The sequence below is a fragment of the Coffea arabica genome, chromosome 1c, assembly GCF_036785885.1.
Source record: "Coffea arabica cultivar ET-39 chromosome 1c, Coffea Arabica ET-39 HiFi, whole genome shotgun sequence".
Classification (NCBI taxonomy): domain Eukaryota; kingdom Viridiplantae; phylum Streptophyta; class Magnoliopsida; order Gentianales; family Rubiaceae; genus Coffea; species Coffea arabica.
This window is the reverse complement of record NC_092310.1, coordinates 4,981,587-5,006,298: the sequence shown is the minus strand read 5'-3', so window position 1 is coordinate 5,006,298 and position 24,712 is coordinate 4,981,587. Positions and strand designations below refer to the sequence as shown.

The 24,712-nt window shown below is 35.9% G+C and overlaps 4 protein-coding genes across 6 annotated transcripts; 2 read left to right on the top strand and 2 right to left on the bottom strand.

Moving 5' to 3' along the window:
* The first annotated feature begins 1,010 nt into the window (after positions 1-1,010).
* Positions 1,011-2,093, top strand: LOC113707065 (probable ribose-5-phosphate isomerase 3, chloroplastic). The gene has a single exon (XM_027229255.2). The coding sequence runs from the start codon at positions 1,107-1,109 to the stop codon at positions 1,965-1,967; it is 861 nt and encodes a 286-aa protein (XP_027085056.2). The 5' UTR covers positions 1,011-1,106; the 3' UTR covers positions 1,968-2,093.
* Positions 2,094-5,132: 3,039 nt separating this feature from the next.
* On the top strand, positions 5,133-10,286 carry LOC113706882 (disease resistance protein RGA2-like). The gene is made up of 2 exons (XM_027228964.2): positions 5,133-9,173; positions 9,856-10,286. The coding sequence occupies exon 1, from the start codon at positions 5,417-5,419 to the stop codon at positions 9,131-9,133; it is 3,717 nt and encodes a 1,238-aa protein (XP_027084765.1). The 5' UTR covers positions 5,133-5,416; the 3' UTR covers positions 9,134-9,173; positions 9,856-10,286.
* LOC113706951 (probable plastid-lipid-associated protein 12, chloroplastic) lies at positions 7,963-18,398 on the bottom strand. 3 transcript variants are annotated; one of them, XR_011814954.1, is made up of 12 exons: positions 17,985-18,397; positions 17,439-17,492; positions 17,111-17,185; positions 16,033-16,152; positions 14,014-14,205; positions 13,771-13,854; positions 13,547-13,639; positions 12,166-12,219; positions 11,969-12,048; positions 9,845-9,952; positions 8,985-9,729; positions 7,963-8,884 (listed from the first exon to the last, which is right to left on the bottom strand). XR_011814954.1 is itself a non-coding variant. In XM_027229071.2 (11 exons), exons 1-11 carry the CDS (start codon positions 18,300-18,302, stop codon positions 9,642-9,644), a joined length of 1,266 nt encoding a protein of 421 aa, XP_027084872.1. In that variant the 5' UTR covers positions 18,303-18,397; the 3' UTR covers positions 7,963-9,641. The 3 variants fall into 3 exon arrangements, 2 of the variants coding, with proteins under 2 accessions (XP_027084872.1, XP_027084954.1); XM_027229071.2 differs by having other exon boundaries at positions 7,963-9,729; XM_027229153.2 differs by lacking the exon at positions 14,014-14,205 and having other exon boundaries at positions 7,963-9,729; positions 17,985-18,398.
* A 3,272-nt stretch (positions 18,399-21,670) lies between these two features.
* On the bottom strand, positions 21,671-22,492 carry LOC113736942 (uncharacterized). The gene has a single exon (XM_027264167.2). It carries the CDS (start codon positions 22,490-22,492, stop codon positions 21,671-21,673), a length of 822 nt encoding a protein of 273 aa, XP_027119968.2.
* Between the last annotated feature and the right edge of the window lie 2,220 nt (positions 22,493-24,712).

The window sequence follows — 24,712 nt, the reverse complement described above, 5'->3', positions numbered from 1 at the left end:
GTGAAAATGGGGAGGAGTTTAGCTCATGGTTTAACTAGTTTCAGGAATTGTCCACAGACTTTTAGGGAGCTCTTGGGCCAAGATGTTACTGGAGGTGCATTTCATAGATTCTTTCCTTTGTAATGGGCCTATGGCCCTCCATAAAACTAAAAAAAAAAAGGTTCCTTGTTGTATATTGCAATTTTCGAGGCATTATATCGTGTCAAACTTGATCACCTTTTTTTAAAAAAAAAAAAAAAGCTTATTCCAGAAAATAGTAATTCTCCTAACTGTGGTAGTTCTTTGAATTTTTTTTTTTATTCCCATCAACTAAATATATGGTATGAAAATATATGGTATCAACTAAAGAAATTTTTTTTTTTTGGATGGGAGTGTTTTTCAAAAATTGATTTTTTAAATACAATAAAAATTTTTAAAAAGTACTTTGAAAGATAATTTAAAAATTAGTTTAATTTTTTTAAAAATTTTAAAAAATATCTTAAAATATATTCTAGATACTCTTTTACTCTTAAATATTTTAAAATATTTTTTTTAAAATATTCTAAAATATAATCTAAAAACTCTGTTACAGTACAATTTTTCAAAAATACTCCTAAAATCAGCTAATCCAAATGTTTAATTTTCCTCTTACCACTAATTTTTTTAAAAATTTTTATACATCATTTGTGTATCGTTATTCAATTATAATTTAATTTAAGAAAGAAATACTTTTTAGGCTAAAAGGATAATGTTGTGCCAATGTAAAATACACTATTAGAGATTTTCATAGGAATTTGAGAGCACACATTTAGTTTAATTCACATTTTATTTTATTTAAAAAATTCTCATGCTTTTTAAGTGTGAGGGATTATATTAACAAAAATTTTAAAGATTAAGTACCAAAAACACAAAGTCAAAACTTTAGATTAACCTCAATTTGAGTTTGATCCTTAGATAATTGTCAGTCACTTGTCTTGATTTTGCCTAAAATGAATCTTGAGTATGTAAATTTCCAACAAAACTCTAAAAAGCGTGATCTCGTAGCAGTGGACTAAATACTCCAGAAGTCCACTCCCATTCCTTCCTCATCTCCCAACCAGCATCAACTACCACGCCCAACTACCCAAATGGCCGCGGCCGCCGCCACAACCACCTCCCCCAGTCTATACTTCCTCTCTTCCCACCACAATGCAAGCACCCGCCTTTTCCTCCGCCCCAGTCCTTCTATCACCTTCCGCAGCAGCAGCCGCCCTTCATTCTCCGTCAAATCCCTGTCCACTGCTCTCACCCAAGACGACCTGAAAAAGATCGCTGCCGACAAAGCCGTCGAGTATGTAAAATCCGGGATGGTCCTCGGCCTGGGCACCGGCTCCACGGCCGCCTTTGTTGTCGCCAAGCTCGGAGAACTCGTCGCCAGCGGAAAATTAACGGACATTGTCGGAGTCCCCACCTCGAAACGAACCCAAGAGCAGGCGGCTTCTTTGAATATCCCTCTCGCCACCCTCGACACGCATCCCAGCCTCGACCTCGCCATCGATGGCGCTGACGAGGTCGATTCCAACCTTGACCTTGTCAAGGGCCGTGGTGGCGCTCTTCTCCGGGAGAAAATGGTTGAGGCTGCATCGGACAAGTTTGTAGTTGTGGTGGATGATTCCAAATTGGTGTCCGGGTTGGGTGGCTCCGGCTTAGCTATGCCCGTTGAGGTGGTGCAGTTTTGTTGGAAGTATAATCAAATTAGGCTTCAAGAATTGTTTAACGAAGAAGGGGTCGAGGCAAAATTGAGATTGAATGGGGACGGGAAGCCTTATGTGACGGATAATTCGAATTATATTGTGGATTTGTATTTTAAAAATCCGATAAAGGATTCGGCGGCTGCCGGAAAGGAGATATCGGCTTTGGAAGGGGTGGTTGAACATGGGTTGTTCTTGGATATGGCCACTGCAGTTATTATTGCTGGTAAGGATGGAGTTAGTGTGCAGAGCAAATGAGAAAATTTTTATTTTTTTTCAATTTTGGAAGTTATGATTTTTGGGATCATTTTGTTGTAAACTGTTGTTGTTGGCCAAAAATTTGAATAAAGGGTGTACCTTTCCTATCAAAAGGATTTTATTGGACTTTTTCGGTTTGAGGTTTGGATTCGTGCTTCGTGTGCATTTTTTTTTTTAACACACTGCTAGCAAATGGTTGCTCGAAATAAGAGAATGCCTTGTATCTCAAAATTTACATATATCTTGCAAAAAAATAATCTTAACAGCAACACTAGGGAGCACTAGAAACAGCAGCAGCAGTCAGCAATGCAGTTTCTAAATTGATTCTGGTTTTGGCTTGACTAGCAGAGGCCTCTCTGTTTCTCTCTTTCTAACACACAGCAATGAAGTTTCTGTATTCATTCTGATTTTGGCACATCATATCTATGCACCCTGGCAATGGAGGTATTTGCTAGCCGAGTTCTCTCTGTTTCTCTCTTTCTGTAACACAGACACAACTTGCACTTCAGTCTGCGTATAGTTTCAATTCATATATAATATGATGCCTGGATGTATAAGAACATTGAGAAATTCGTGAATGCTTGAGTATTTGTTTACACAAGTGTGGATGAATGTTAGGGCTTGCGCAGATCCACACAGGTATGTTTACTAGTATGATCTTCATTTGCATGTGTGCGAAGTCTACTTTGTTTTCGTATTAGTTTCCAGACATGTTACAAGTGCTCTCTTTTCTTTGATGTAAGTTCAAAAAGTTGACTTTTGTGTAAGTTCAAAAATTTTGTCAACGTAAGCTGTTGTTGTATAGTAAACTTTTCTGGGACACAAGTTGGTTGTCAGCTGTTAACTTCATTTGTTCATATCATGTACTTAAAGTGGACAGGCTTGGTAGTGAAAAGAATATCTGATATTGACTCCTTTCCTGATCATTCTATGTTTTTTGGATGAAGAGTTTGATGGTGAAAAAAATAGTTGATGTTCTTGGAATTGGTTAAAAAAATGGATACTAAAGAGCTTGTAAACTAAGTGATCAGAACTTGTTTTCAATTTGTAGAATAAACTTAGACTTGAAATTTAAAATTCTGGTGTCTCTATAGCTTTGACCTTGTGTGTTTGCTGCAGTGAAGATGGAAAAGATGGTACAAGTGATCAGTTATTGACAGTTATTGACCTCCACTTCCCCTTGTAGTTGCTCATGAGATGTCAGATGGCTCAAAAACATAGATTAGGGGTGGATATTAGAACCCCTGGAGGGTATAGGTGAAGGTCACATTTAATTTAAGTGTACAGGCTTTGTGAGAAGAAAATCTGTGATATTGACTCCTTTCCTGATGTTTCCGTCTATGTGTTTTGGACTAAGAGTTTGATTGTCAAATAAATGATTGATGTTTAAAACTAGATGTTCTTGGAACTGGTTAAAAGATGGATACTTTAGAGCATATAAATTAAGTGACAGAATCAGAACATGCGTTCAATTTGTAAACTAAACTGAAACAGGCTTGAGATTCAAAATTTAGGTGTCTCTATAGCTTTAACCTTGCTAGTTTTCTGCAGTGACGACGGCAAAGATGGTATGGGTGATCAGTTATTTACTTCTACTTCTTCTTGTAGTTGTTGCTCATGAGATGTCAGACAGCTCAAATGCAGAGTAGGGGTGCATATCAAATCACGTTTAACCTAAGAGCCTCTTTTCGGCATTCGATACTCTGTAAACGGACCGTGGGGTGATGAATTTCCTTGCAAAATTAGTTCTTCTGAGTGAATCGGTGACATCATATCAATTCTGGCATAAATAAGAAAACATGTTCTAGAGTGGCCCTTGTGGATGTTCCAGTTATTCTAGCCCTTGTCTTTGCTGCTATAAAAATCTGATTTGATACTGCTCAGCACCAGTACATGACTGACAAGTACGCGAGGCGGCACTGGCAGGGAAAAAACCTTCCTTCCGACTGTAAATGAAATTTATTTCGATTACTGGAGTTGTCTCCACCATGGTTCCAAGCAACTCATGGAATTGAGTCTGCTGCAATTTTGGGTTGCTCACTTGGTTAGCTTCATCTTTGCAACACTGGCTTTAGTAGCTACAGTTTGAGTTGGAAATGCAGAATCTTGACTTGCATTTGTAGTTATTAAATTTCCACGCTTCATTTGAACATGGTTCTCTCTGCCCATGGATGTTCTTTTCTTTCTATTCTTTCTTTCTTTGTTTTGTTAGCTCTCACACGTGGCGGCGCTGAGTTAGTGGTAGAATTTGAGTTGCAAGCTGCCAGGAAAAATTGGGGGATTATTTGCTTTTGAGCTCCTCAGCATAATGTTCACACTGAAGTCTGCTTGGTGGAAAAAGACCACAAGAATCTTAGTGGTTTGCAGTAGCAGAATCTTATTTGTTCGTTGGGCATTCTCTAGCATCTTAATCAAATAGCTGCCTGGCTTACTGTTACTTTGTCTTAGTGGTTTCTGTGTGCCCCATGTAATAACTGGTTCTTCCGATAGCATCTTAATTAGATTAGGAGTAATCTTGACTAGCAAATTGAAAAAAAATGAGAAATCAATCCTTTTTTAAGAACGTTTTCCAGCATGCACAATATGCCAATAATATAAAAGGATCAAACAAAATTTAATATGATCTAAAAAACAAGGAGAATTCCTCTTATGAACTCATATTCAGTAGACCATCTGGAGTGAATTAAACTTTGTGAAAAACATCAGAGATATATTACCTTAAAGTATAATGAAACTTCTGTTTACTTTTTAAATGGAGAGATCCTAGTACACAATTTGTGAATATTGGTCCAGTAACACTCACCATTTTATGTTTACCAACATTATTCTAACAGTTGAGTCTTTGCAAACCACCAATCTAAAAGCTGATGGCCACCATCAAACCATTAAGGCATTGGTGGAGTGTTTAACGTACTCATCTGATTCGATGATAATTTTATTTTTACTGACATTCAGTAGGACTTCCTTTAGTTAGATTAAAATAGAATATGATATAAATAAAAAAGTGACTATTGACCTAAAAAAAAAAAAAAACCGAGTCCTTGCATGCAAGGACTTTTAGCCAGACAAGTGTAGCTGGTACAGCATTGAACTCATGCTGGCGGTCTTCTACACGGGGAGACTTGTGGTTGAGATCAGTTGACTCGATGGTGATGGTGATGGTGATGGGGGGCTGAAAAATCTAATAATGCTTAACTAGTGGTGAAGTGTCTGGCCTTCAAAAGCTATTTTTTTAACTTTTGTTGAAAATTTTCATCAGTCAAGATATGACTAATGAAAATGCCCAGCAATAACGATTAAAACAGTATCGAAAGCAGAACAGACCGTTGTTTGTGCTAAGACTCATCACTTGTGCTGAGACTACTAGCTGCCAAAACTTTCCCTTCTTTCTTTCTATTACTCCGATCCTCTATCAGAAGAGAAGGCTATACTCAGGCAACAACACAACAATGGCTGACGCTATTGTTGGTGCCACTGTCCAGGTTCTTCTTGAAAAGGCACTTTTCCTTGCCACTGATGGGACTGTTTTGGCTTTTGGATTCAAGGATGAATTGGAGAACCTCAGGGGGTCTGTGGCCATGATCCAAGCTACCTTGGCTGATGCTGAGGAGGATAAGCTATGCCAGAACAAGGTAGTGCAACTTTGGTTGAAGAGGCTCAAAGAAGTAGCTTTTGATGCTGATCATGTATTGGATGAGCTCCACCATGAAAGTCTTCGTCGCGAGGTGGAGTCCCGCAACAAACAACTCAAAGGGAAGGTATGCTTTTTCTTCTTCTCCTGTTATAGTTTTATTACTTTTCGTCGCAGAATGGCTCCTAAGATCAGGGGCATCAACATCAAGTTAAAAAAGATAAATCAAGAAGCCCACGACTTTGGACTGATTGGCATTCAAATGGCAGCTTCCATTCCCGCGAGTAATGAACTGACAATAAGTCGCCAGACAGACTCTATTGTTGGACAAAATGTTGTCGGAAGAGCCAATGATGAATCCAATATAGTTGAGATGTTGTTGAGCTCTGCTGAAAAAGTTGTATCTGTTATTCCCATTGTTGGCATGGGTGGAATCGGGAAAACAACCTTAGCCAAATTGGTCTACAATAATCCACAGATTGATGCGCATTTTGGCAAAAAAATTTGGATTTGTGTCTCTGAAAATTTTCAGGAGGTAGAGCTTTTCAAACTGATTTTAGAATCATTGACGGGAAGAAAGGTTGATTTGTCTAGTAAAGATGCTATTGTAAAAGAAATTAAAAAGGAAATGAAGGACAATAGATATCTGCTAGTTCTTGATGATGTGTGGAATGAAAAGCCAAAATTATGGGATGACTTTTTTGAATCTTTAGCCGGAATAGTGACCACAAACGGAAGTAGGTGTCTTGTCACTACTCGTTTGGGACAAGTGGCTACTATTGTGTCCAGGCATTCTCCGTATTTGTTAGGAAAGTTATCTGATGATGATTGTTGGTCTATCTTAAAGGAGAAGGCAATTTCTGGTGGAGAAGTTCCAGAAGAATTCAATCTCATAAGACAGCAAATTTTGAAATGGTGTAATGGTCTACCACTAGCTGCAAGTGTGCTTGGAGGTTTGTTGCGTATAAAGAGAAAAGAGGAGTGGCTTTCCATTGTGGAGAATCGGCTTTTAAACTTGAAGGAAGGTGACAACAGTGTCGAGCAAATACTCAAATTAAGCTTTGATAATTTGCCATCTGCACTGATTAGGAAATGTTTTGGATATTGTTCTATATTTGCCAAGGATAGCGAAATAGAAAGGGATCTTCTAATCGAACTCTGGATGGCAGAGGGTTTTCTTGAACCGGTTTTGTGCAATCAATCATTGATGGAGGATGTTGGTGATCAATATATTAGAGTTTTATTACACAGTTCCCTGTTGGAAGAAGTAAAGTATAACTGGAAAACATGTTATAAAATGCATGATCTGGTGCATGACCTTGCAGAGTCCATTTCAAAACCTGAGTGTGTTAAATCTGAGAATGGTGGGATAGACAACTATAATCAGGTTCGCTATCTTGCAATAAACTCATCTGATGGAATAACAAGAAAGATCTTGAATGATACATCAGCATCAGTACGTACACTTTTCGTAACAAGGAGCATATCTGGTGACATGCTGCCTAAATTCAAGAACTTGCATGTTCTAAATTTGCATGGAGCAGGTCTCAAGGAGCTGCCACCCTCAATTGGCAAACTAAAACATTTGCGGTTTCTGGATCTTTCCAATTCTGGAATCAAAACTTTGCCAGAATCTCTTTGCAAGCTTTATACCTTGCAAACACTCAGGATTGATTGTCTTCGATATCAAGATGGATTCCCAGTTCAAGTAGGTCTTCCAAAACAGATGAGCAATTTGATTAACTTGAGACATCTTCACTATTTTAATCGCGATGTAGAATTCCAAATGCCAATGAATATTGGACTTTTGACTTGCCTTCAAACGCTAGAGTTGTTTAATGTTGGTAAAAAGAAGGGTCGTCAAATTGAAGAGCTCAGGTGCTTGAAAAACCTTAAAGGCAAACTGGTGATACGGAATCTTCAGCTTGTAAACAGTAAAGAAGGAGCTGAACGAGCAAATTTATGTGGAAAGCCAAATCTTCTAAATTTGGAATTTCTATGGAGCCATAAGAATGCAGAAAGTGACAACGTTGAGGGAGATGTACTAGAAGGCCTTAGACCTCACCCAAATTTGCAAGAGTTATACATCTGTGGGTTCATGGGTGATCGATTTCCATACTGGTTTATGAGTTTGACAAAGCTAGTAGACTTGAGCCTCATAGACTGCAGTACATCCAAAGAACTTCCTGCAGGGCTAGGACAGTTGCCATTCCTCCAGAAACTAGAATTCAGTGGATTGGAAAATGTAAGATACATTGGGCCTTCATTCTATGGAATTGATGATGATTTTGGAAAGGTAGGAGGTCAACTAGAAGTTTTGTCCAGAACATTTTTCAGAGCCCTTAACGTACTCACACTGAAAAATATGGGAAACTTGGTAGAATGGATGGAGCCAGATATTAATGTGTTTCCTATGCTTGAGATATTGACAATTGAAGATTGCTCCAAATTGACTACAGCTCCTAGTCATTTTCCAAGTCTTAAAATATTGGAAATCACAAAAAATGACCACGTTTCTGTGGTAAAGAAAATTCTTAGCAAAGTTTCCACTACTCTCTCATCCCTCACGATAATTGGTAACACTGGTATGACTGGGCTGACATGTCTTTCGGATGTGGCTCCCGGGCTAATAGGCAAAAATCTTCACAATTTAAAATCTCTAACCTTGAGGAAGTGCCCTGATTTAACACGTCTGGAGGTTTGCAGCACTTCTCTTCAGAATTTGGAGCTCATTCATTGTGAAAATTTGAGGGAGTTGCCAGAAGATCTGTGCAGATTCCAGGCATTGCGCAATTTGGAGATGATAGGATGCCCGAGAATTCATAGCATTCCAAACAGTAACTTAGGACAGCAAAGCCTCCTCAAGTCTCTCGAGCATTTGAAGATTACAGATTGCAATGCATTGGCCAGTGTGGATACTGAAATGCTGGAGTCCTGTGTGGCTCTTAAGTGGCTGTGTCTTTATGACTGCCCAAATCTTGTCTCCTTCCCAATCCTGGAGAGTTTGCAACAAATGCCTTCTCTTGTAGGGGCTTCATTTCATAATTGTCCCAAATTGATGACTTTGCCCAAAGGATTTGGTTTTCTTCCCAGCTTAAGACAAGTGAGGATTGGCCCTTTCTCAACTGATGATGACCATCCTTCAATAACAAAAGATAATGGGTTTGATTGGTTTGGATTAATATCTTCTTCGACTCTCCGTAGTCTAGAAGTTTATGGGTTGTCTTCTCACAAGGAGTCCCTCCCACACCAGCTCCAATACATGACTACCCTGACTCATTTATACCTGCATCATTTTGGAATGGAAGCTTTACCAGATTGGTTGGGGAACCTTGTCTCTCTTCAATCACTGCATCTTTTGGGTTGTAAAAAGCTTCGATATTTACCTTCCATGGCTGCCATGAGATGCCTCACCAAATTAAATTATCTACATATTGATGGTTGTCCTCTGTTAAAGGAAAGATGCAGTCCTCAGAGCGGCCCCAACTCCGAGTGGTTCAAGATTTCTCAAATTCCCCTTCTAAACATTTGCTGACGGTTCACTAAAATTCGATCTTTGGAAGACTGCTCATTCTGTAAGTGGTTCAAGATTTCTCAAATTCCCCTTCTAAACATTTGCTGACAGTTCACTAAAATTCGATCTTTGGAAGCCTGCTCATTCTGTATGATTTTCAACTCCTAAATCTCCTTAAGAATTCCCTGTCTTGCTTTTCCTTTTTTTCTTTTTAAATAAATTTATTTTGGTCTCTTTCTTGGGTTCTCATAATAAACAAATTATAAGTACAAGCTATTTCTTGCTTATCATTTACATGGTCTAGCACGTTCTGATGGGAACTAAAATGGTAATACTAATTATAGTTTTGAATACTATTTGGCCATCTTTTTCACTTAACATGCTTTAAATTTTCATGATCAAATTACCACTCAGCTAGAAATATATCTTCCAAATCTGCTGAACTTCTTGTTAAACTAATTCCACCACTGCTTTACCTTTTTGCATCTCTGAGATTGAATCAAGCAACTTCTTTCACTCAGATGACATATCATTTCTGTTCGGACCCATCTATACGTACATGAACAAAAAGGATTCTGTTGTAGCCTCGGGATATTCTGATCTTGTCATCAGTATATCTGAAATGAGGAAAAAAAGAAAAACGTTTACTTACCATGAACGATCTCCATTTCTCCAGTATGTTTAATCTATTCATTTCCTGATCCAAAGCATTAATTAAAACAAATTTCTCACATTATTTCCAGGGTGATCTTGGTTTCCATTTCCATTGGGAGTCCATATGTGCCAATCACGATTGCTCCATCATCCATTGTCACATCATATGTGTTGGTACCAGATTTCCTGCAAGTTAGCAACATGTGAGAGAATATACTGTTTGATAACTGCAGAAGGAAAGAGTAGTGCAGCTGAAGAGCATGATTCTGTATATAAACCTCAAGAGCTATGCACGAGTAATATCAAGAAATTTGTAGTCAATGGGCCAGAGTAAATTTTTCGACAGCAGCTGAAGAGCATGATTCTGTATATAACTCCAGTATATTTGTATATTTTTCCAATTACTGGTCTGGTGCATTCTCCTTAAGCTTTAAGGAAACGCTAGCAATGGACCAAAGTAAATGTTGCCTAGGGAGACAATGAGATAATAAGACTCGATGAATCTTTTATGTTGCATATATTCCTTATGCTCTTTGTTACTAAGTTCAACATCTCTTTGAACACTGACATCTACTTTGGAAGTGAACTTTGAACAGCTTAAGAGGACAAAATTCATCACTTTCATTTGAGATAATTATAATAGCTTAACCTCTATAAAGAGTGTGCAACTCATATTTCTTCAAGTTGACATCATTCCTTCGTTCTACAAATTCTTCTTTACGTCCTGACCAAGACTTCCCTATTAGCTCAGAGCTTGTTCAGCACCACTTGAGAGGGGTGATTCAACTTTAAGATCCATGGAGGATGCATGAAGTACCGTGGCTATTTCATACATCAAACTCAACTTGGTAACTTCATGCACCAGGTATAATTGAGTTCATTGAAGACAACCTACAGGCTCGAGCTTGACTTGTAGGACGATGTTATATGATAAGGTTACAATTTAACAGCAACAAGATGTTATATGATCAGGTTTACTGGCATAAATTCACAGTATAATTACATTGCAAGTATTCAGTTTAGCTTCAGCTGGCAAACTCACTACTTCTGTGATTAAGCTTTATTTGATCAACTCTTTTAATATTTTTCTTCTCAAGCTTGTGCTTGACAGTAGTAGTCTGGGGCCAAGCTATGAGTCAAAGAGCTGAAAAGCACTTGGCAGGAAAATGACTTGCTAGAATCTCTAATGGTAATGCATGCTATAATATACTAGATCACATTGTCAACTTTGTAATAATAGGAAACATTGCTAAGACATCAGTTCAACCTATAAATATGAGCAGAAAATTGATTAGATATTTGAGAAGCCTAGAATTGTAATAAGATGCCACACTGGTACAATTTTCAACATCCAATGATTATTCTTTAGTATTTCAGGAGAAAGTTTTGATGTTAATTTGTTCATTTTTTCAACAATTATCTGTTAGATAACTATAATACCATTATATAGGATCAAATATTCATAAATTTCAGTCAAATTTTATGAAAGATTCACATTGAGTCACCCTACTATTTCCTTCTTGTATTCCTTTTCCCTATCCCTTCTTGTGTCTTGACTCCTACTCTATCCATCATTTTGTTTTCATGAAAACTCACATAGACAATGTCAACTTATCTCATCAAAATTTTTTTTTATCCTAGCACATTCTGTATGAAGGGCATGATAAGTCTTTAATGGACAATTTTCCCAATGGGTCCTAAACATAATATTAGGTTGTCATCTGGTGAGCCCACATAAGGAACCGATAGTCAAACACTTGACACGAGATACCTGAAGAGACAATCTTAATGTATCACACCTACCATTTCTAATTACATCTAAGAAAGGGCATCTTTATTCATCCCTCGGTCTCTATTCATTATTGCATATCTACTGAATAAGCCAGCTAGATTGCAACCAAGAAAGCTCAAGGCCCCTAGACTCAACTTAGATATCACTGGTGATGCAAACAAAAGGAAGAGTTTATAAATTTTGTAAGTCATCTTTTCTATGTTGTTATCGAATATGGCACATTTAATATGTGTACTTTAACTCGTATAGTTAAAAAGTCATCTCAGACAAACCATGCAACAATGTGCCTGTTGAGTCCCCTAGTTATATAAGAAGAATTTGAACAGAAAACATCTGCATCAACATATTACAACCTTAAAAATAAGCTGGAAAAGTTTACTAATAAGTCCCATATTACATAGAAAACTTACACAAATGTTCCTGTCATAGAGAATTTGAAGCCAAGAAACATGTCAACTAGAAATTTCAAGCTTCCATTTGGTCTGACAATCTGTACATCCAAAATAAAGAAACATATGAGCATAAATTACTTCAGGATGACAATAGGAGAGACACATTGGCAAGCAATGGAACTGAAAATTGTAGAAATTGCAATTCTTGTGTGCACCTGGTTGCCCATAAGACCATTAGCAGCATTCTCAATCCAACTGTCTGTTTCAACCTTCAATTAATGGAATAAAAATTTCAGCTGTAAATCCCAGAAAACTAGAACAGTACCAGCATTGCTTTGTTTTATGCAATGCAGAAAAAAGTTGAAAATTATAGTTGCCCTTTTATTTGTCAAAAGAGCCAAATCTTGGTGTCTAACTTCTGATAAGGGTTGGAAGAAATGCCATTTAAAGATAAAGTAGGTTCTACCAATACACCAACCAGAAATGGCTTTGACTACAAGGTGACAATACATACATAAAAAAAAATTGCGCTAGAGAGTTCAATCTGAGCAGGAGAATATCAAGTCAGCCAGTTTTGAATGAAAAACAATAACCATGCAGGGAAAGAACCATAAGGAGGTCAACACATTTTCCAATAGAACAGAAACCCAGATTTTATCTGCTAAGATGCAGAGAATATTTTTAAGTTGATAATGTCAAGAATAAGTAGTCCACATGTATAGCTCCAATTATGAAATGGCAACAACTCACCAAAAACCAAAGCATCACAAATGCATTACTCTACATTCTAAGAAGAATACAAGATCTTGTCCAAATGCTACAAGCATCCCAAAAAGAAGAGTTAAAACAAGAAGTGCAAAGAACAATAAAAAAGAATCTCCTAGTTATGGTACAGATATTAAAAAAAAAAACTACTATCCATGTAAAGTTTCTGAACAGTTGAATAATCAAACTCATCATAGTTCAATCTTCCTTTTTGCCAAAGGCTCCAGATCTTACATAAACAGATGCATGCCCTTAATGTTAATCAGTTACTTTGCGGGGTGGACCTATTAGATTTCATCTTTTACCTTGGTAAGAATATTTTAATCAGTTTCTGTCAAATGAATATGTAGCAGCTTAATGCACAAACAGCACTTTAGTGGCCCTTTCCTATATGAGTTTAATTTTTGTTTGGTTTCATTCTGCACTATTCAATTCACTTGTATTTTTGGGAGTGGGGAACCTCTTTCATGAAGAAACTTTGCAAATTGTGGTGAGAAGGGGTATGTAAAGTTCATCTATCAAATTAAAAGGATGCAATTTGGCAAATACAAACACATTATGCCAACATCAATCACATTTGCTAATCTGTTATCAATACCATACCCTTGTGTGCATATCCTATCAGTGACTATGACATCCAGGAGGAAAAATGATATCACATCAGCCAATCCACTAGATGGCAACCTGGAATCATGGCATCCATGGTCCTATTTCTGTGACTAAGTAGCTGGCAAGATAGGTGATTCTTATTTTCTAGTTTTCTCCAATAATAATAACAACAACAACAATAATAAATAATAATAATGAGTTTGTTGCTTGTCCAGAAACTACCTGAGAACTCCATATCATTTTCCATTCCCCTTCAAGGAGTTCGAGTTCGGTCTCTGCTACTTTTTGATTTAAGGTGATGAACTCTTCAATTGCCTGTAAGTGTTACAACGTTGGAAACTTTAGGAAAAATAAGCTGCAATGCTATGAAACATTTTTGTGAATAATTATATTATGAAAGTATGCTTGAGAACCAAAGGAGAGGAAAAGAAAATGAGAATGAGTACCTCTTTAACATTTAATCCTGTGGATATGACAGACAGCAACTTTTGCCTTGAATCAGTTTCCTTTTGCAGCACAAATGTGGTTCCCTGCACTACAGCATTGAAGCTGGTTGTCCTTAGTCCTTAGGAGACAAATGACAAGAGGAGATTTTGGCAAACTTTTCTGTTTGATTAAAATAAGATTTGGAACTGGTATAACTGATATGTCCCGACAAAACAGTCATGAAAAGCTGTGAACATGGTTACCTTATTTCCCCTTGAGATACGAATGTTTCCAGATTGAGACAAGTATGTAGTATCTAACCAGCCCTTTGCCTCATCTCCAAGAAGTCTAAATGGAACTGGATATGGAACCTTGAAGGGCAGAAATTTGAAAGAAAATGCAGCTCTGTCAAATTGGAAAAGGATTCGCTTTCCATCTTTAAGTGTTGCTGTTGCCTGAAAAAGCAAAGCAGACATGTAATCTAAGACCTACTTGGTCTTTATTTAGCATCCCTAAGCTTGAAAATTGTTCATTCTATGGGATTTTATTTCATTTTCCTTTTACTGCTAATGGATTACGTAAAAAAGTTACATATCCAGAAGTTCTTTTACATGTGTGGCTGTTGGGTTTGTGAAAGAATTAAGATCTTCAAATTTAGGTCCAAGTGTGGGTAGACTATTTGTTACTAGGTAAAGCACCACAGTGATACTGATGAGTGTGGGTCAGGCTAGTCTAGCTAAACTTAGACCCTAAACTAAAATTAAGCACAAAATAAAGAACTATCCATCTTAACAATTTTTGACCAAGAATAAGAAGCATTCTCTTTTATCTTCAAAGCCTGATCTTTTTGACTGACGAAAACTGGCACTGTTGACCCATCAAACTCAAATTGTTATTGCCACACTGATCTATTAATCACCACCTGTGTCTTAATTTATCTCCTGATAGATTTGCCAAAATGTTCCTAGAAATGTTCATAATGTGCAAAAAGGTGGGCCACAAAAAAGCATCCCTGAGGTTGTTTTCAACATTCCAAGTTTGCAAACTTTCTTTTTGTAACTTTCTCTGCTACTAAGAATTCTTGAAGTTATCTTCATAATCACCGCTAGCCAGAGGAAATTTCACATAATAGGAAATTTTTTTTGGCTAAAAACGAATTCAAAATGTAAAGAATTGGCAATACTGAATATTGATATCATTGAAGTTGAGATAATTCAGCCCCAATACTATCATAACATATTTTTCTTCAGACATGAACTTCTTGTTGACAAAATAAGTTCAGAATCAACTGAAGCAGAAACAAAGGCAAGCATCTATGAAGATCATGCTCATAAGGAGGTGATGCATTTCATCTTAAAGTATGGGTTTAACTACTGATGTTCCACAAGCAAAACCAAGATACTCACTAACCCACAGAGATGCGATGTTAAGGATGTAGCCCCTAACAAATCTAAGGTACTTAATCAAGGTCCCATATTTTCCTCATTAATCCTTAGGGTAGTAAAGGTAGCAGAGAATGTGTGAAACAATCCAACGAGTTGTAAAATAAATCCTCTAATGCAGAGAAAAATATGGAACAGCATCTGGAGAAACCTTCAAAGGCTAGCATTGTTGATTGGGAATGTATATTTTTTGTTGTTAAGGATTATAGTACAGAAAGCTTCAAGTATGTTTCTAATCTACTTCCCCAGACGGTTTAGATGTTCTCATATTTAGCTTGAAAGAATGTTCTGCATTTTGTGTGCTAGTCAAATGCATGGAAGGAAAAAAGAATATTGCAATATGCATGACTCTTGGTGCATTTTTAGTTTCTATCCCACGCCATCCTCATATTTGTCACTTTAGCATTGAAGCAAAAGGTGGTTCTTTGACATCACTATCATGGTTTAAATCCCTTAGAAAAGGACTCTTTAACATGGTTTAGTGGAATTATTTCTGTAACTGAGAGTAGTAATTCTCCATTTCACATGGCAAATTTTTAAAAACAAAGTGCAGAACCTACCCTTCAATATACTTTTATGGATCAGCCGTCTAATCAATTGAAAAAGTCATACAAGCTACAGCCCAAGATGTGAAAGAACTTTCCCTCTTTAACGGTTGCGTATGACATAAGGTCTAGTTTTTGTGGAAAAATGGCCACAGCTTTATTAGCATAAAAGATATGATCTTGCAAGCACCATTGATGATTTTGAGTCCACAAAGTGAAATGAAATTTGATATTTCTCTAATCTGCCTTCAATACAAATGCTTGCTACAGAAAATTAGAGAAATTGAAGTCATACCTCTACTTTTAGCTCACCCACAGCATCAGAAAACTTGACAATGTTGGACACACGTGGGTCATTTGTACGAAGGTATACCTCTTGAAATACAGTGAATGAATCAACTCCAACGAATGTTCTCTGGAAAAAATTTAAGCATGTTAGAGGCTGAAATCCAGATAAGTAATATATAGGAGTAATATCAAATGAAACTTTGTATCACATGAGTTAACTCTTTTGCACATATCATGGTACAAAAATCTTAATAATTTTCTTAAATTCCTCCTTGAATACTGTTATTTGGAAAGTACTAGTGGTCCAAGATCATTTCAACTCATTCCTGTTCATATTACATTTCAAGATCTGTATGCTTTTGATTCTTGCCTGAAGCCTCTATCAAGTGTTGCTCTATTTTCTTTTGCCAACAGCAACATTATTAACACCTTCTTCCTTTGTACCATTTTGGAAAGAAGAAGCAGAATATTCATGGTCTATCATACAGACGGCAAAGTGTCATAATGATGATAAAACCGAAACTATAATATAGATTTCTTTCTTTAAGAGAACGATAAAAACAATTCATATCTTTTAACAAATTCACGGAAGTTATAGAACAAATTTCCTTCTCTGTTTCTGAATTTTCTTGACCTGGATATGCTGAATTAGAAACAAATGGTTCCATTTGAGTACTCCTTCTGTAGTTATGGAGATTTTAAGACACACATGTATATGCTTTGAATTCTCAAATCCATCACATTCTATTAACAAATCAGGTATCCAAGTTCTTTGTAATAAGGCCAGTAAAGAGATCAATTTACTAATACTCATGAGATGACATTTTACATCTTGTCAAGGATAAAGAGCTGAAACTAGAGAAGTCACCATATATTTTCTCAGTTGTCGGACTTAAGAAAGACATATTTCTTCAAGCAGTGCAATTTGAAGAACATCTGATTACCCCTTCATAAGATGCAATAACGTCACCCTCTCATTCTTTATGGCATCTAAATAGCCTAAATGATAGCTTCAGGTTGATAACATTTTGATAACCTAAAATGTATTAGCCAGCTATTTCAAATCTGAACACTTGTCAACTAACCTGAATTGCAGATGCTGTGCCTGGTCTTGTGGTGAACATCAACTGCCAGCGGCCTTCTATCAAGCTTGAGCTTGTCTGAGATATGAAGAAATACAGCTGCTCTTAAACATTATAATTGATTAAAATTTATGCTTTTTTAACACATAGAGATTCAGCTTAACAATGTGAACATAAAAGTATTATTAAATAATTCTTTTTTAATCCATTTCATCGCACGATTTCTTCAAGGAGAAAAATGAAGAAGGCAGTAATTTTCTCTTTCAGCTTATGCTTTCAAATTTATGGGATAAAAAAAATTCAAGCAAGAGTTTTCAAAGATAATGCTCACTGGTTCAGGCACTCCTACTAAACCTTCTAGCACTTGCACGGCTCGTTCAACATCCTGCACATTTTCTTATAACATTAATGATAGCAAATAGCAGTAAAAGCTAGAAGTTACAGAGAAGAAAACCTATACACACTTTCAATCATTTGATAGTCGATAATTTGTGAAAAAAAAAAATTCTTAATCTATTGCATTCCATAGATTACTCAATGTAAAGCAGTTAGTAAAGAGACTTGCGACACGTTTCAGCAATCCATAGAATCTGAAATAATTGAGAAACTCTCAATTTCAACTGCATTACCTAACCACCTAGAATCAATTAAAAAGAAAAGTAAAGGCATAACTTAATAAACATCTGTTCCCAAAACAAAAGTTCATGCCACCATCAAACTGTGCTTCAAATTTGACACTACAAATTTTTTTCCTACTTAATACTATTATACGCTATCATACGCATTAATTTTCAGTCCAAGAACATAAAAAAGAAAAAAAAAAAAGACAACAGTGCAGATTATAATCAGGAAGGAAAGGTGAATAGTGTTAGCATACTTGCAGCTGCTTAGAAGAAGCAGAGCGACCCCGGCCCAGGACACCAATGAAAGCATCAATCAAAGAACTCTCTTCTTTAGTAAACCCAGAATCTGAAGCCTCCTCAACAACCTGTTCCTTCTCTTGTTGGTCAATCATTGAGCACATTGTACACAATCTTCTTGGAGCACGGTTTTGCCTACCAAAACTCTGACTCGACAACAAATTATGAGCAGCCCGAGTCAAAATGGTGCTTTTTGATGCGGGATTTGGCTTCACAAAAAAGGGTTCATTTTGGAATCTCAGGCCTAGCTTTGCAAGATCAATGGCTGCTGCCATTGTTGCTTGAATATACTAGAGGTTGCCTTCCTGTTTTTCCCTCTGTATTTGTGAAATGAAGAGTTTAGCTGAGAAATGGGGGAGTGGAGGGAGAAGAGGAGCCAACGAACTTTTGGGATTTTTTTTAGTTTGTGATTTGTTGGGCCACGTGGGTGATTAATGGTCTTACACGTGGAATATAATCGGCCTCTGTTATCTTTGGGTACCATGATTTTTCTTTTCTTTGTTTCTACTTTTACAAGATTATTATTGAACTGGTAAGTTATGTTTACATTGGTTAATATTCATGTCCAAAATATTTATTCTAATTTAATATACATCTGAAATGGAATTTAGAAAAAACAATCAACACGACAAAAAGGATAAACAACAAATATGTTAAGGTAATAAAAACTCCAATGGCTAAGGGAGGGCTAGGCCCCAAAAAAAAAAAAAAATGGTAGGGGCGTGCATAGTTTCAACCAAAATAATAATGCGGGAGGGCCTAAATCCACACTTCTCCATACTAAATCCACACCTTATACACTTATTTGACACTTATACCCTTAGATTTTAGGTTTATTTGACGCATCTCGTAGTTTTAAGAAACATATATTTGTATAAAAAAAAAAAGAGATGATATGGCTATACTGTAAAAGGAAATATTTTCAAACATTTTACAAGGGTTTAAGAATATTTACTAAATTATAGTTCAGTTTAACAATCCAAAATTTTCAATTACTAATACGCGCATGTAAATAGAAATGTTCACACATTTCAATTCCATAAAATTAAAATCAGGCAAGTTCCAAGGTGAAATATTCAATCATATTGACTTTATGCTAGTAATATTTATCATTTGATTACATGTAACTTTGGAAGAAAGTTTAATATAAAAAAGGTAGTAGGTTATAAGAGGGAAGAGAAATAATTTAAAATAACTTTAGAGGAACCTAAATTTTGGAACAAGAGAAACCAGAAAAGGAATTTCTATATAAGATTTAAATAAATATTCATGTGTGAATTTTTTTAATAGAAAAGATGTTACTATTCTCTCTCTTCATTATGTAGAAAGATAATTAAACACTGTAAAAAATTTTGAATTAATATATAAAAACTAAGGGCATAAGTGTCTAATAACTGTATAGGATGTGGATTAATACATGGGATTGTGGATTTAGCCTCTCTCTAATAATAATCATAATAATAATAACGATTAATGGCTGCCATTTGCCCAACCAAAAAAAAAAAAAGAAAGAAAGAAAGTAGAGCCAATAGTAACATTTTATTATGTATATCTTTTTCCTGAGGTTTTTTAAATCTGACCTTGCTAAAAAAATTATACGTAGAGACTAATTTTAAAGTGAAAATATTTTCAAAGTCATAATCGATGATAGCAATAATCACTTTTCAGTCCGCACTTGTAACTTTTAGGCTCTACATATGCTTTGTCTAATTTTGTGTTTAGTCTTTGTTGTTGGTGTAAAATTTTCAAATATCAATAACGTTCTCATGAATACTGCATAGAAAATTCTGAAGGATCTTCAGATAAAAATTCTTCCTATTTAAGGAAGTAAAAGACAATTTGTAGGAACAAAACAAAGAAAGAAGAGGCAGCCTCTTACAATTCCTTTATATGTGTGTTTTATTTTCCATCATTACATGTTTCTTTTTCTTTAACAGAGGTCAGGTTTGGCCCCCTCTAATTTGATGTATTTTTTTTCTCGGTTTTTAATATATTAAGGAATGGTATCCCTATTAAAAAAAAAAAATTGATTGGATTTTGTTTTTGACACTTAATTATCCAATATTTAATCTAGTTGCACTCAAAGTAAAAAGTTTTAAATCAATTTTCTATATTAACAAATTCTTTTTTACCACTAGATTATTTTAACTAAATAAGAGTATACTTAAATATATAGTAAGAAGCAGTTTATTTATGGATAAACCAAAATATGCAATAATTATGTAGCAATACAACAACTCTTATTTTTTTCATATTGGAAGAAGAAGGCAAGCTAATGGAACGAGCAATATGGCTGGAGACAAAGGTCGCCATCTTTTTCTTGCACAAACAAGCCTTTGAAACGGTTGAAAAACCAAATTCTTCTCCATTTGCATATATAACTCTTAGTGAAAACAATAGGAAGCTCGTCCTCATCGAGTAGTGATATCAATTTGCAGATGAAGTATTCATTCAACCACCATTTTGAGTACCTGTTTGGATGCCAATTCTGATGAAAAGCATCACATGATGCTACCTAATTAATCAGGAAATCAGAATTTTTAGCGGGTTATGTTCATAGCTGGGGAACAAAGGGAATCTTGATCCGCTCGTGGGATTTTTCAATTAGTCTGATTAAATCATGCTGCTGAGCCATTAATTGTTGATCAATGGTAATTTGTACTGATAATAATGACCTGAATTTGCCTATTGAAGCCACCACCAGCTGCCATTTGGCAACAAATTATTCTTCACAAATCCACACTTGCTGCACGCATATGAGTTATGACCAGAGAATTAAGAAATTTTTTAAAATAATTTGGTAAAGAAAAGCTGTAGGAAGAACAACTTATTAATGGGCCGGGGAACCTCAACTTTATGGCATTTCTAATTTTTAGCCTGCAAGCATTAAGTCGAATAATCATGATTATTGCTAGTCCCATCATTTTCATTCATTTTATAATTTTAATATGAGAAAATATCATTTCAAACAAAATATTAAATGTTGTACCATAATCCTTTTTTTTTTTTTTCCAAACACATATAATTTATTTTAGATCTACTCTTACTCTATCCAAAAAGACTCGGGAGGAATCTGAACTACCACAGGTTCAGACAGGTGCCTATGCACCCGCTGATGAAATTTCCAGGAAAACTTGAATTATTTTTAGAATGCAGATTAAGGAATTTGATTCGTTGATTTACACCTAAGTAGAGATTTAAAATTTTCTTGGTGGCCAACTACTCCAACTACTGGTTGTTTTACCATAATCCTTTCGTAGAAGTAAAATGTAGAGTATTAAAATTTAAAGAATATAAATATAACAGATTTGGTTATTTTGTTGCATTTTAATTCATTTTGTTAAATTTCAGAAAATGGCTATTTCATTTAATTTTGAAGGAATGCATTTCTTTGAGGAATGTTAAATTTATCATTGCATCAATCTTTTTAAAACGACCTTGAGAGTATCTCTAATCATGAATAAACATAGATGACAGCACCATCATCCATGATCAATGGCAAGGGAAGGATGATAAGAGATCAATGTAGATAATCATTTCTTATGTTTTTATGTATGTATAAATTTGTACATGTATGATGTATGTATACAAAATTGAACTGCATAGCATCCAGTTGTTGAAACCATGCTGACTGTGGCCTAAACTAGTGGTTAAGAATATTGAGAAGGGAAACTCTAGTTTTCAGCAACAGCCTGAAGACAATTTCAAGCATCTCTGCTAATTCTTGAATGCTAGATTCCAAGGCCTCGAGACCTTTTACTACATCTACGTTCGACTTGTTTTTGTTTAACAGATGCAGCTCCATTTCTATTTGTTCCATTGCTGCAATATTGGAGTGCCCTTTAGATGATGCATTCTTGCGTAATAACTTTGAGACCAAAGATCCAGCCTTTGATGGAGAAAGGAAAGATAAAGTGGACTCCAACACTGTTAGAGTTGTTTCTCGAACTTTTTTGATAAGGTCAACCAAAGGGACCTTTTCAGAATCTTTGTTTACTAATGTCAAGTTGCAGTTCTTTTCTGCTTTCTTCAACTGTTTATAGCATTTGCTGATCATTTTATTCAACTGCTTTTTGGAGATCATATATGAGCTAACTTCATCTGCCAGATCTCCATTTCTTTTCCTCCGTAGAGATGACTCGAGTTCCTGGACACTTTCATTCACCTGTGAATAGATGTCTCTGACCGCCCCACAAATGTCCAACAGGATGAGAGATCCATCCAAGACCTCTTGGTCATTTGAGAGAGCTTGTTGGCTCAAAGGCAGCTGAAGCACATCATCCAGACACTCGTACAAGTTCTTGAGGGCATCCAATCTTTGGCATGCCAATGAATGTGAAGGTGAGGATGCAGCTTCTGATGACTTCAACCTTTGCAGGTGCTCCTCAGCATTCACAAGAAGAGGATGAGAAGAAGAAGGCAAACTAATTGAACGAATGTGGCTAGAGAATTTCGGAGCTGCCATTTTTGTACTTGAGCAAAATGTAACAATTGAATGTTAATTGTCAAGTCTTAGAAGCCTTTGGAGATGTTGAAAACCAAATTCCTCTCCACTTGTATATATACTTAGTAAAGAAAACAAAAGGAATCTCATCCTCAATTTGTCTAGTTGTAATAGCTGAGTAAGTTTTGCATTTGTCCGAGGTCTGTCTCACAGTTGTCGGATCTCAAAAGATACAATTAGTATGCAGGTCTCAAAATATTTATGGTAAATTATTAATGTACAACCACCATTTGATTGTCCAATCTCCATCTTTGAAGCCAAATATGCTAGTTGTTGCGATTTTCCATTAAAGCTTCACATGTTGCACGAGTGAAGTGCTCAGAAATGCAGGGGTTATGTCAACTGTTGGGGAACATGAGGGTTCTTTAACATCTTATGAAAATTTTCAACCATTATTGCACGCGTGTTCCATTGCACTGATTAAATCACGATGCTTAGCCAGGTGTGGAATGACCAGAGCGTTTCACCACTAAACTTTACAGAGCAAAGATCGTTCCATCCCCACAAATTTGAACAAAAAATGGCACATCAAGTCTCTTGCATGCTAATTTTTTGGGTAATTTTGCATAATGCTGGATTACTTCTTTAAGGTTTTAATATACCCATATAACTCCTCTGTGATTTTATGTGGAGCGAGAAATCGACGGAATGCACAATCAATTATGGTGATTACATAAGATGCACTTCAAAAGTGCGTGTGATGAAATCATGATATCTACTTTAACTCGCCTATAGTTTGCATAAATATTCACTTTATACTTTGTAATTTTTACATTTATTCACATAACCCCTATATAATTTTATATAAAATGATTAAGCTACGTTTGATTTAGCATGTAAGCAAAGGCACTCCTGGTATTTTACCTAAAGACGTTACATAGGCAATTTTCCATCAAATTTCTACTTTACATGAAATCATAAGAGGGTGAATTGGACATTTTGTAACGTTCGGAACTCGTGTTGCAATAGATGAAACTATAGGGGAGTATTTATAATTAACCCAATATTTTCAAACTATTTGTTAGATGTCAACCTTGTCTTAAAACCTTTTTGTTACTTATAGCTACGTTTGTTAAGTTTCAAGAAAGATAGAACCCCTTGCCTTTAAATCTGTTACATTTTTAATTTCATTAAACACATGTAGTTTTTTTTCATGATCTTAGTTTTAGCTTTTCGTTTAATGCATATAGATGATCATTGTGTATCCCAATTCATCAAATACTGTAAATTTTAGTAGAGGCAAAATGAATAAGAATTTGTTGTACTTGGTTAGTATCAAAATTCACATTTTCTCATAGGGGACTGTTCTTGATGCTCCCTTGTGCTTTGAGACAGAAAAATCAACCACTTTGCACTGACCCTGCTTTCAAACAAGTGAAACAACCAAGACAGAGGCAAGTCTATATTATAAGGCTAACCATTTGAACTTCTTTTATCAGGTTGATCAAAGGGACTGTTTTAAACTCTGCTTTCCACTGATGCAGGCTATTTTTTCCTGCTGTGGAACATCTTTCAAACAACTGTACATAGTTCTATTCAAGTCCGTTTTTGAGATTATGTAAGTGTTAACTTCATCTCTCTTTTTCTGCTTAAAGATCACTTAAGTTTCTGGATATTTCCTTCATCTGTGAATAGATTTCTATGACAGCACAATAAATGTCCAACAGTTCAAGAGATCCATTAAAGACCTCTTCTTCCCATTTGCCAAATTTTTTATGGGTGAAAAGTTGGTGGCTTGGAGGGGCTGAAGCATGTAATATTAGTACTCATGGAAGTTCTTGAGGCCATACCATTCTTGGCATGCCATGCTAAGATCAAGATGCAGCTTCTGACGAGTTCAACCTTTGCAGCAGTGTTGCTCAGCATCCACAAGAAGAAAATGGGAAGAAAGAAGCAAGATATGGATAAGGGAACAAACATGGCTGCTGATCTTTGATTCAAGTCAAATGTTGCAATCTTTTTTGGGCAAAATTGTATGCCTTTGGAAGTAGTTGAAAAACCAAACTCTTCTTCATTTGCTCATACAGGTGTTAATGAAAACAATAGGAATCTCACCGTCATGTCTCGTTGCAATAGCTGATCAAAGTATTCCATTTGTCCGATGCCTGTCTCTTTGTTGTTGCATCTCTATATATACGTTCAGTGTTGAGATCTCAATTTGCAGACAAAGTATTTATACAA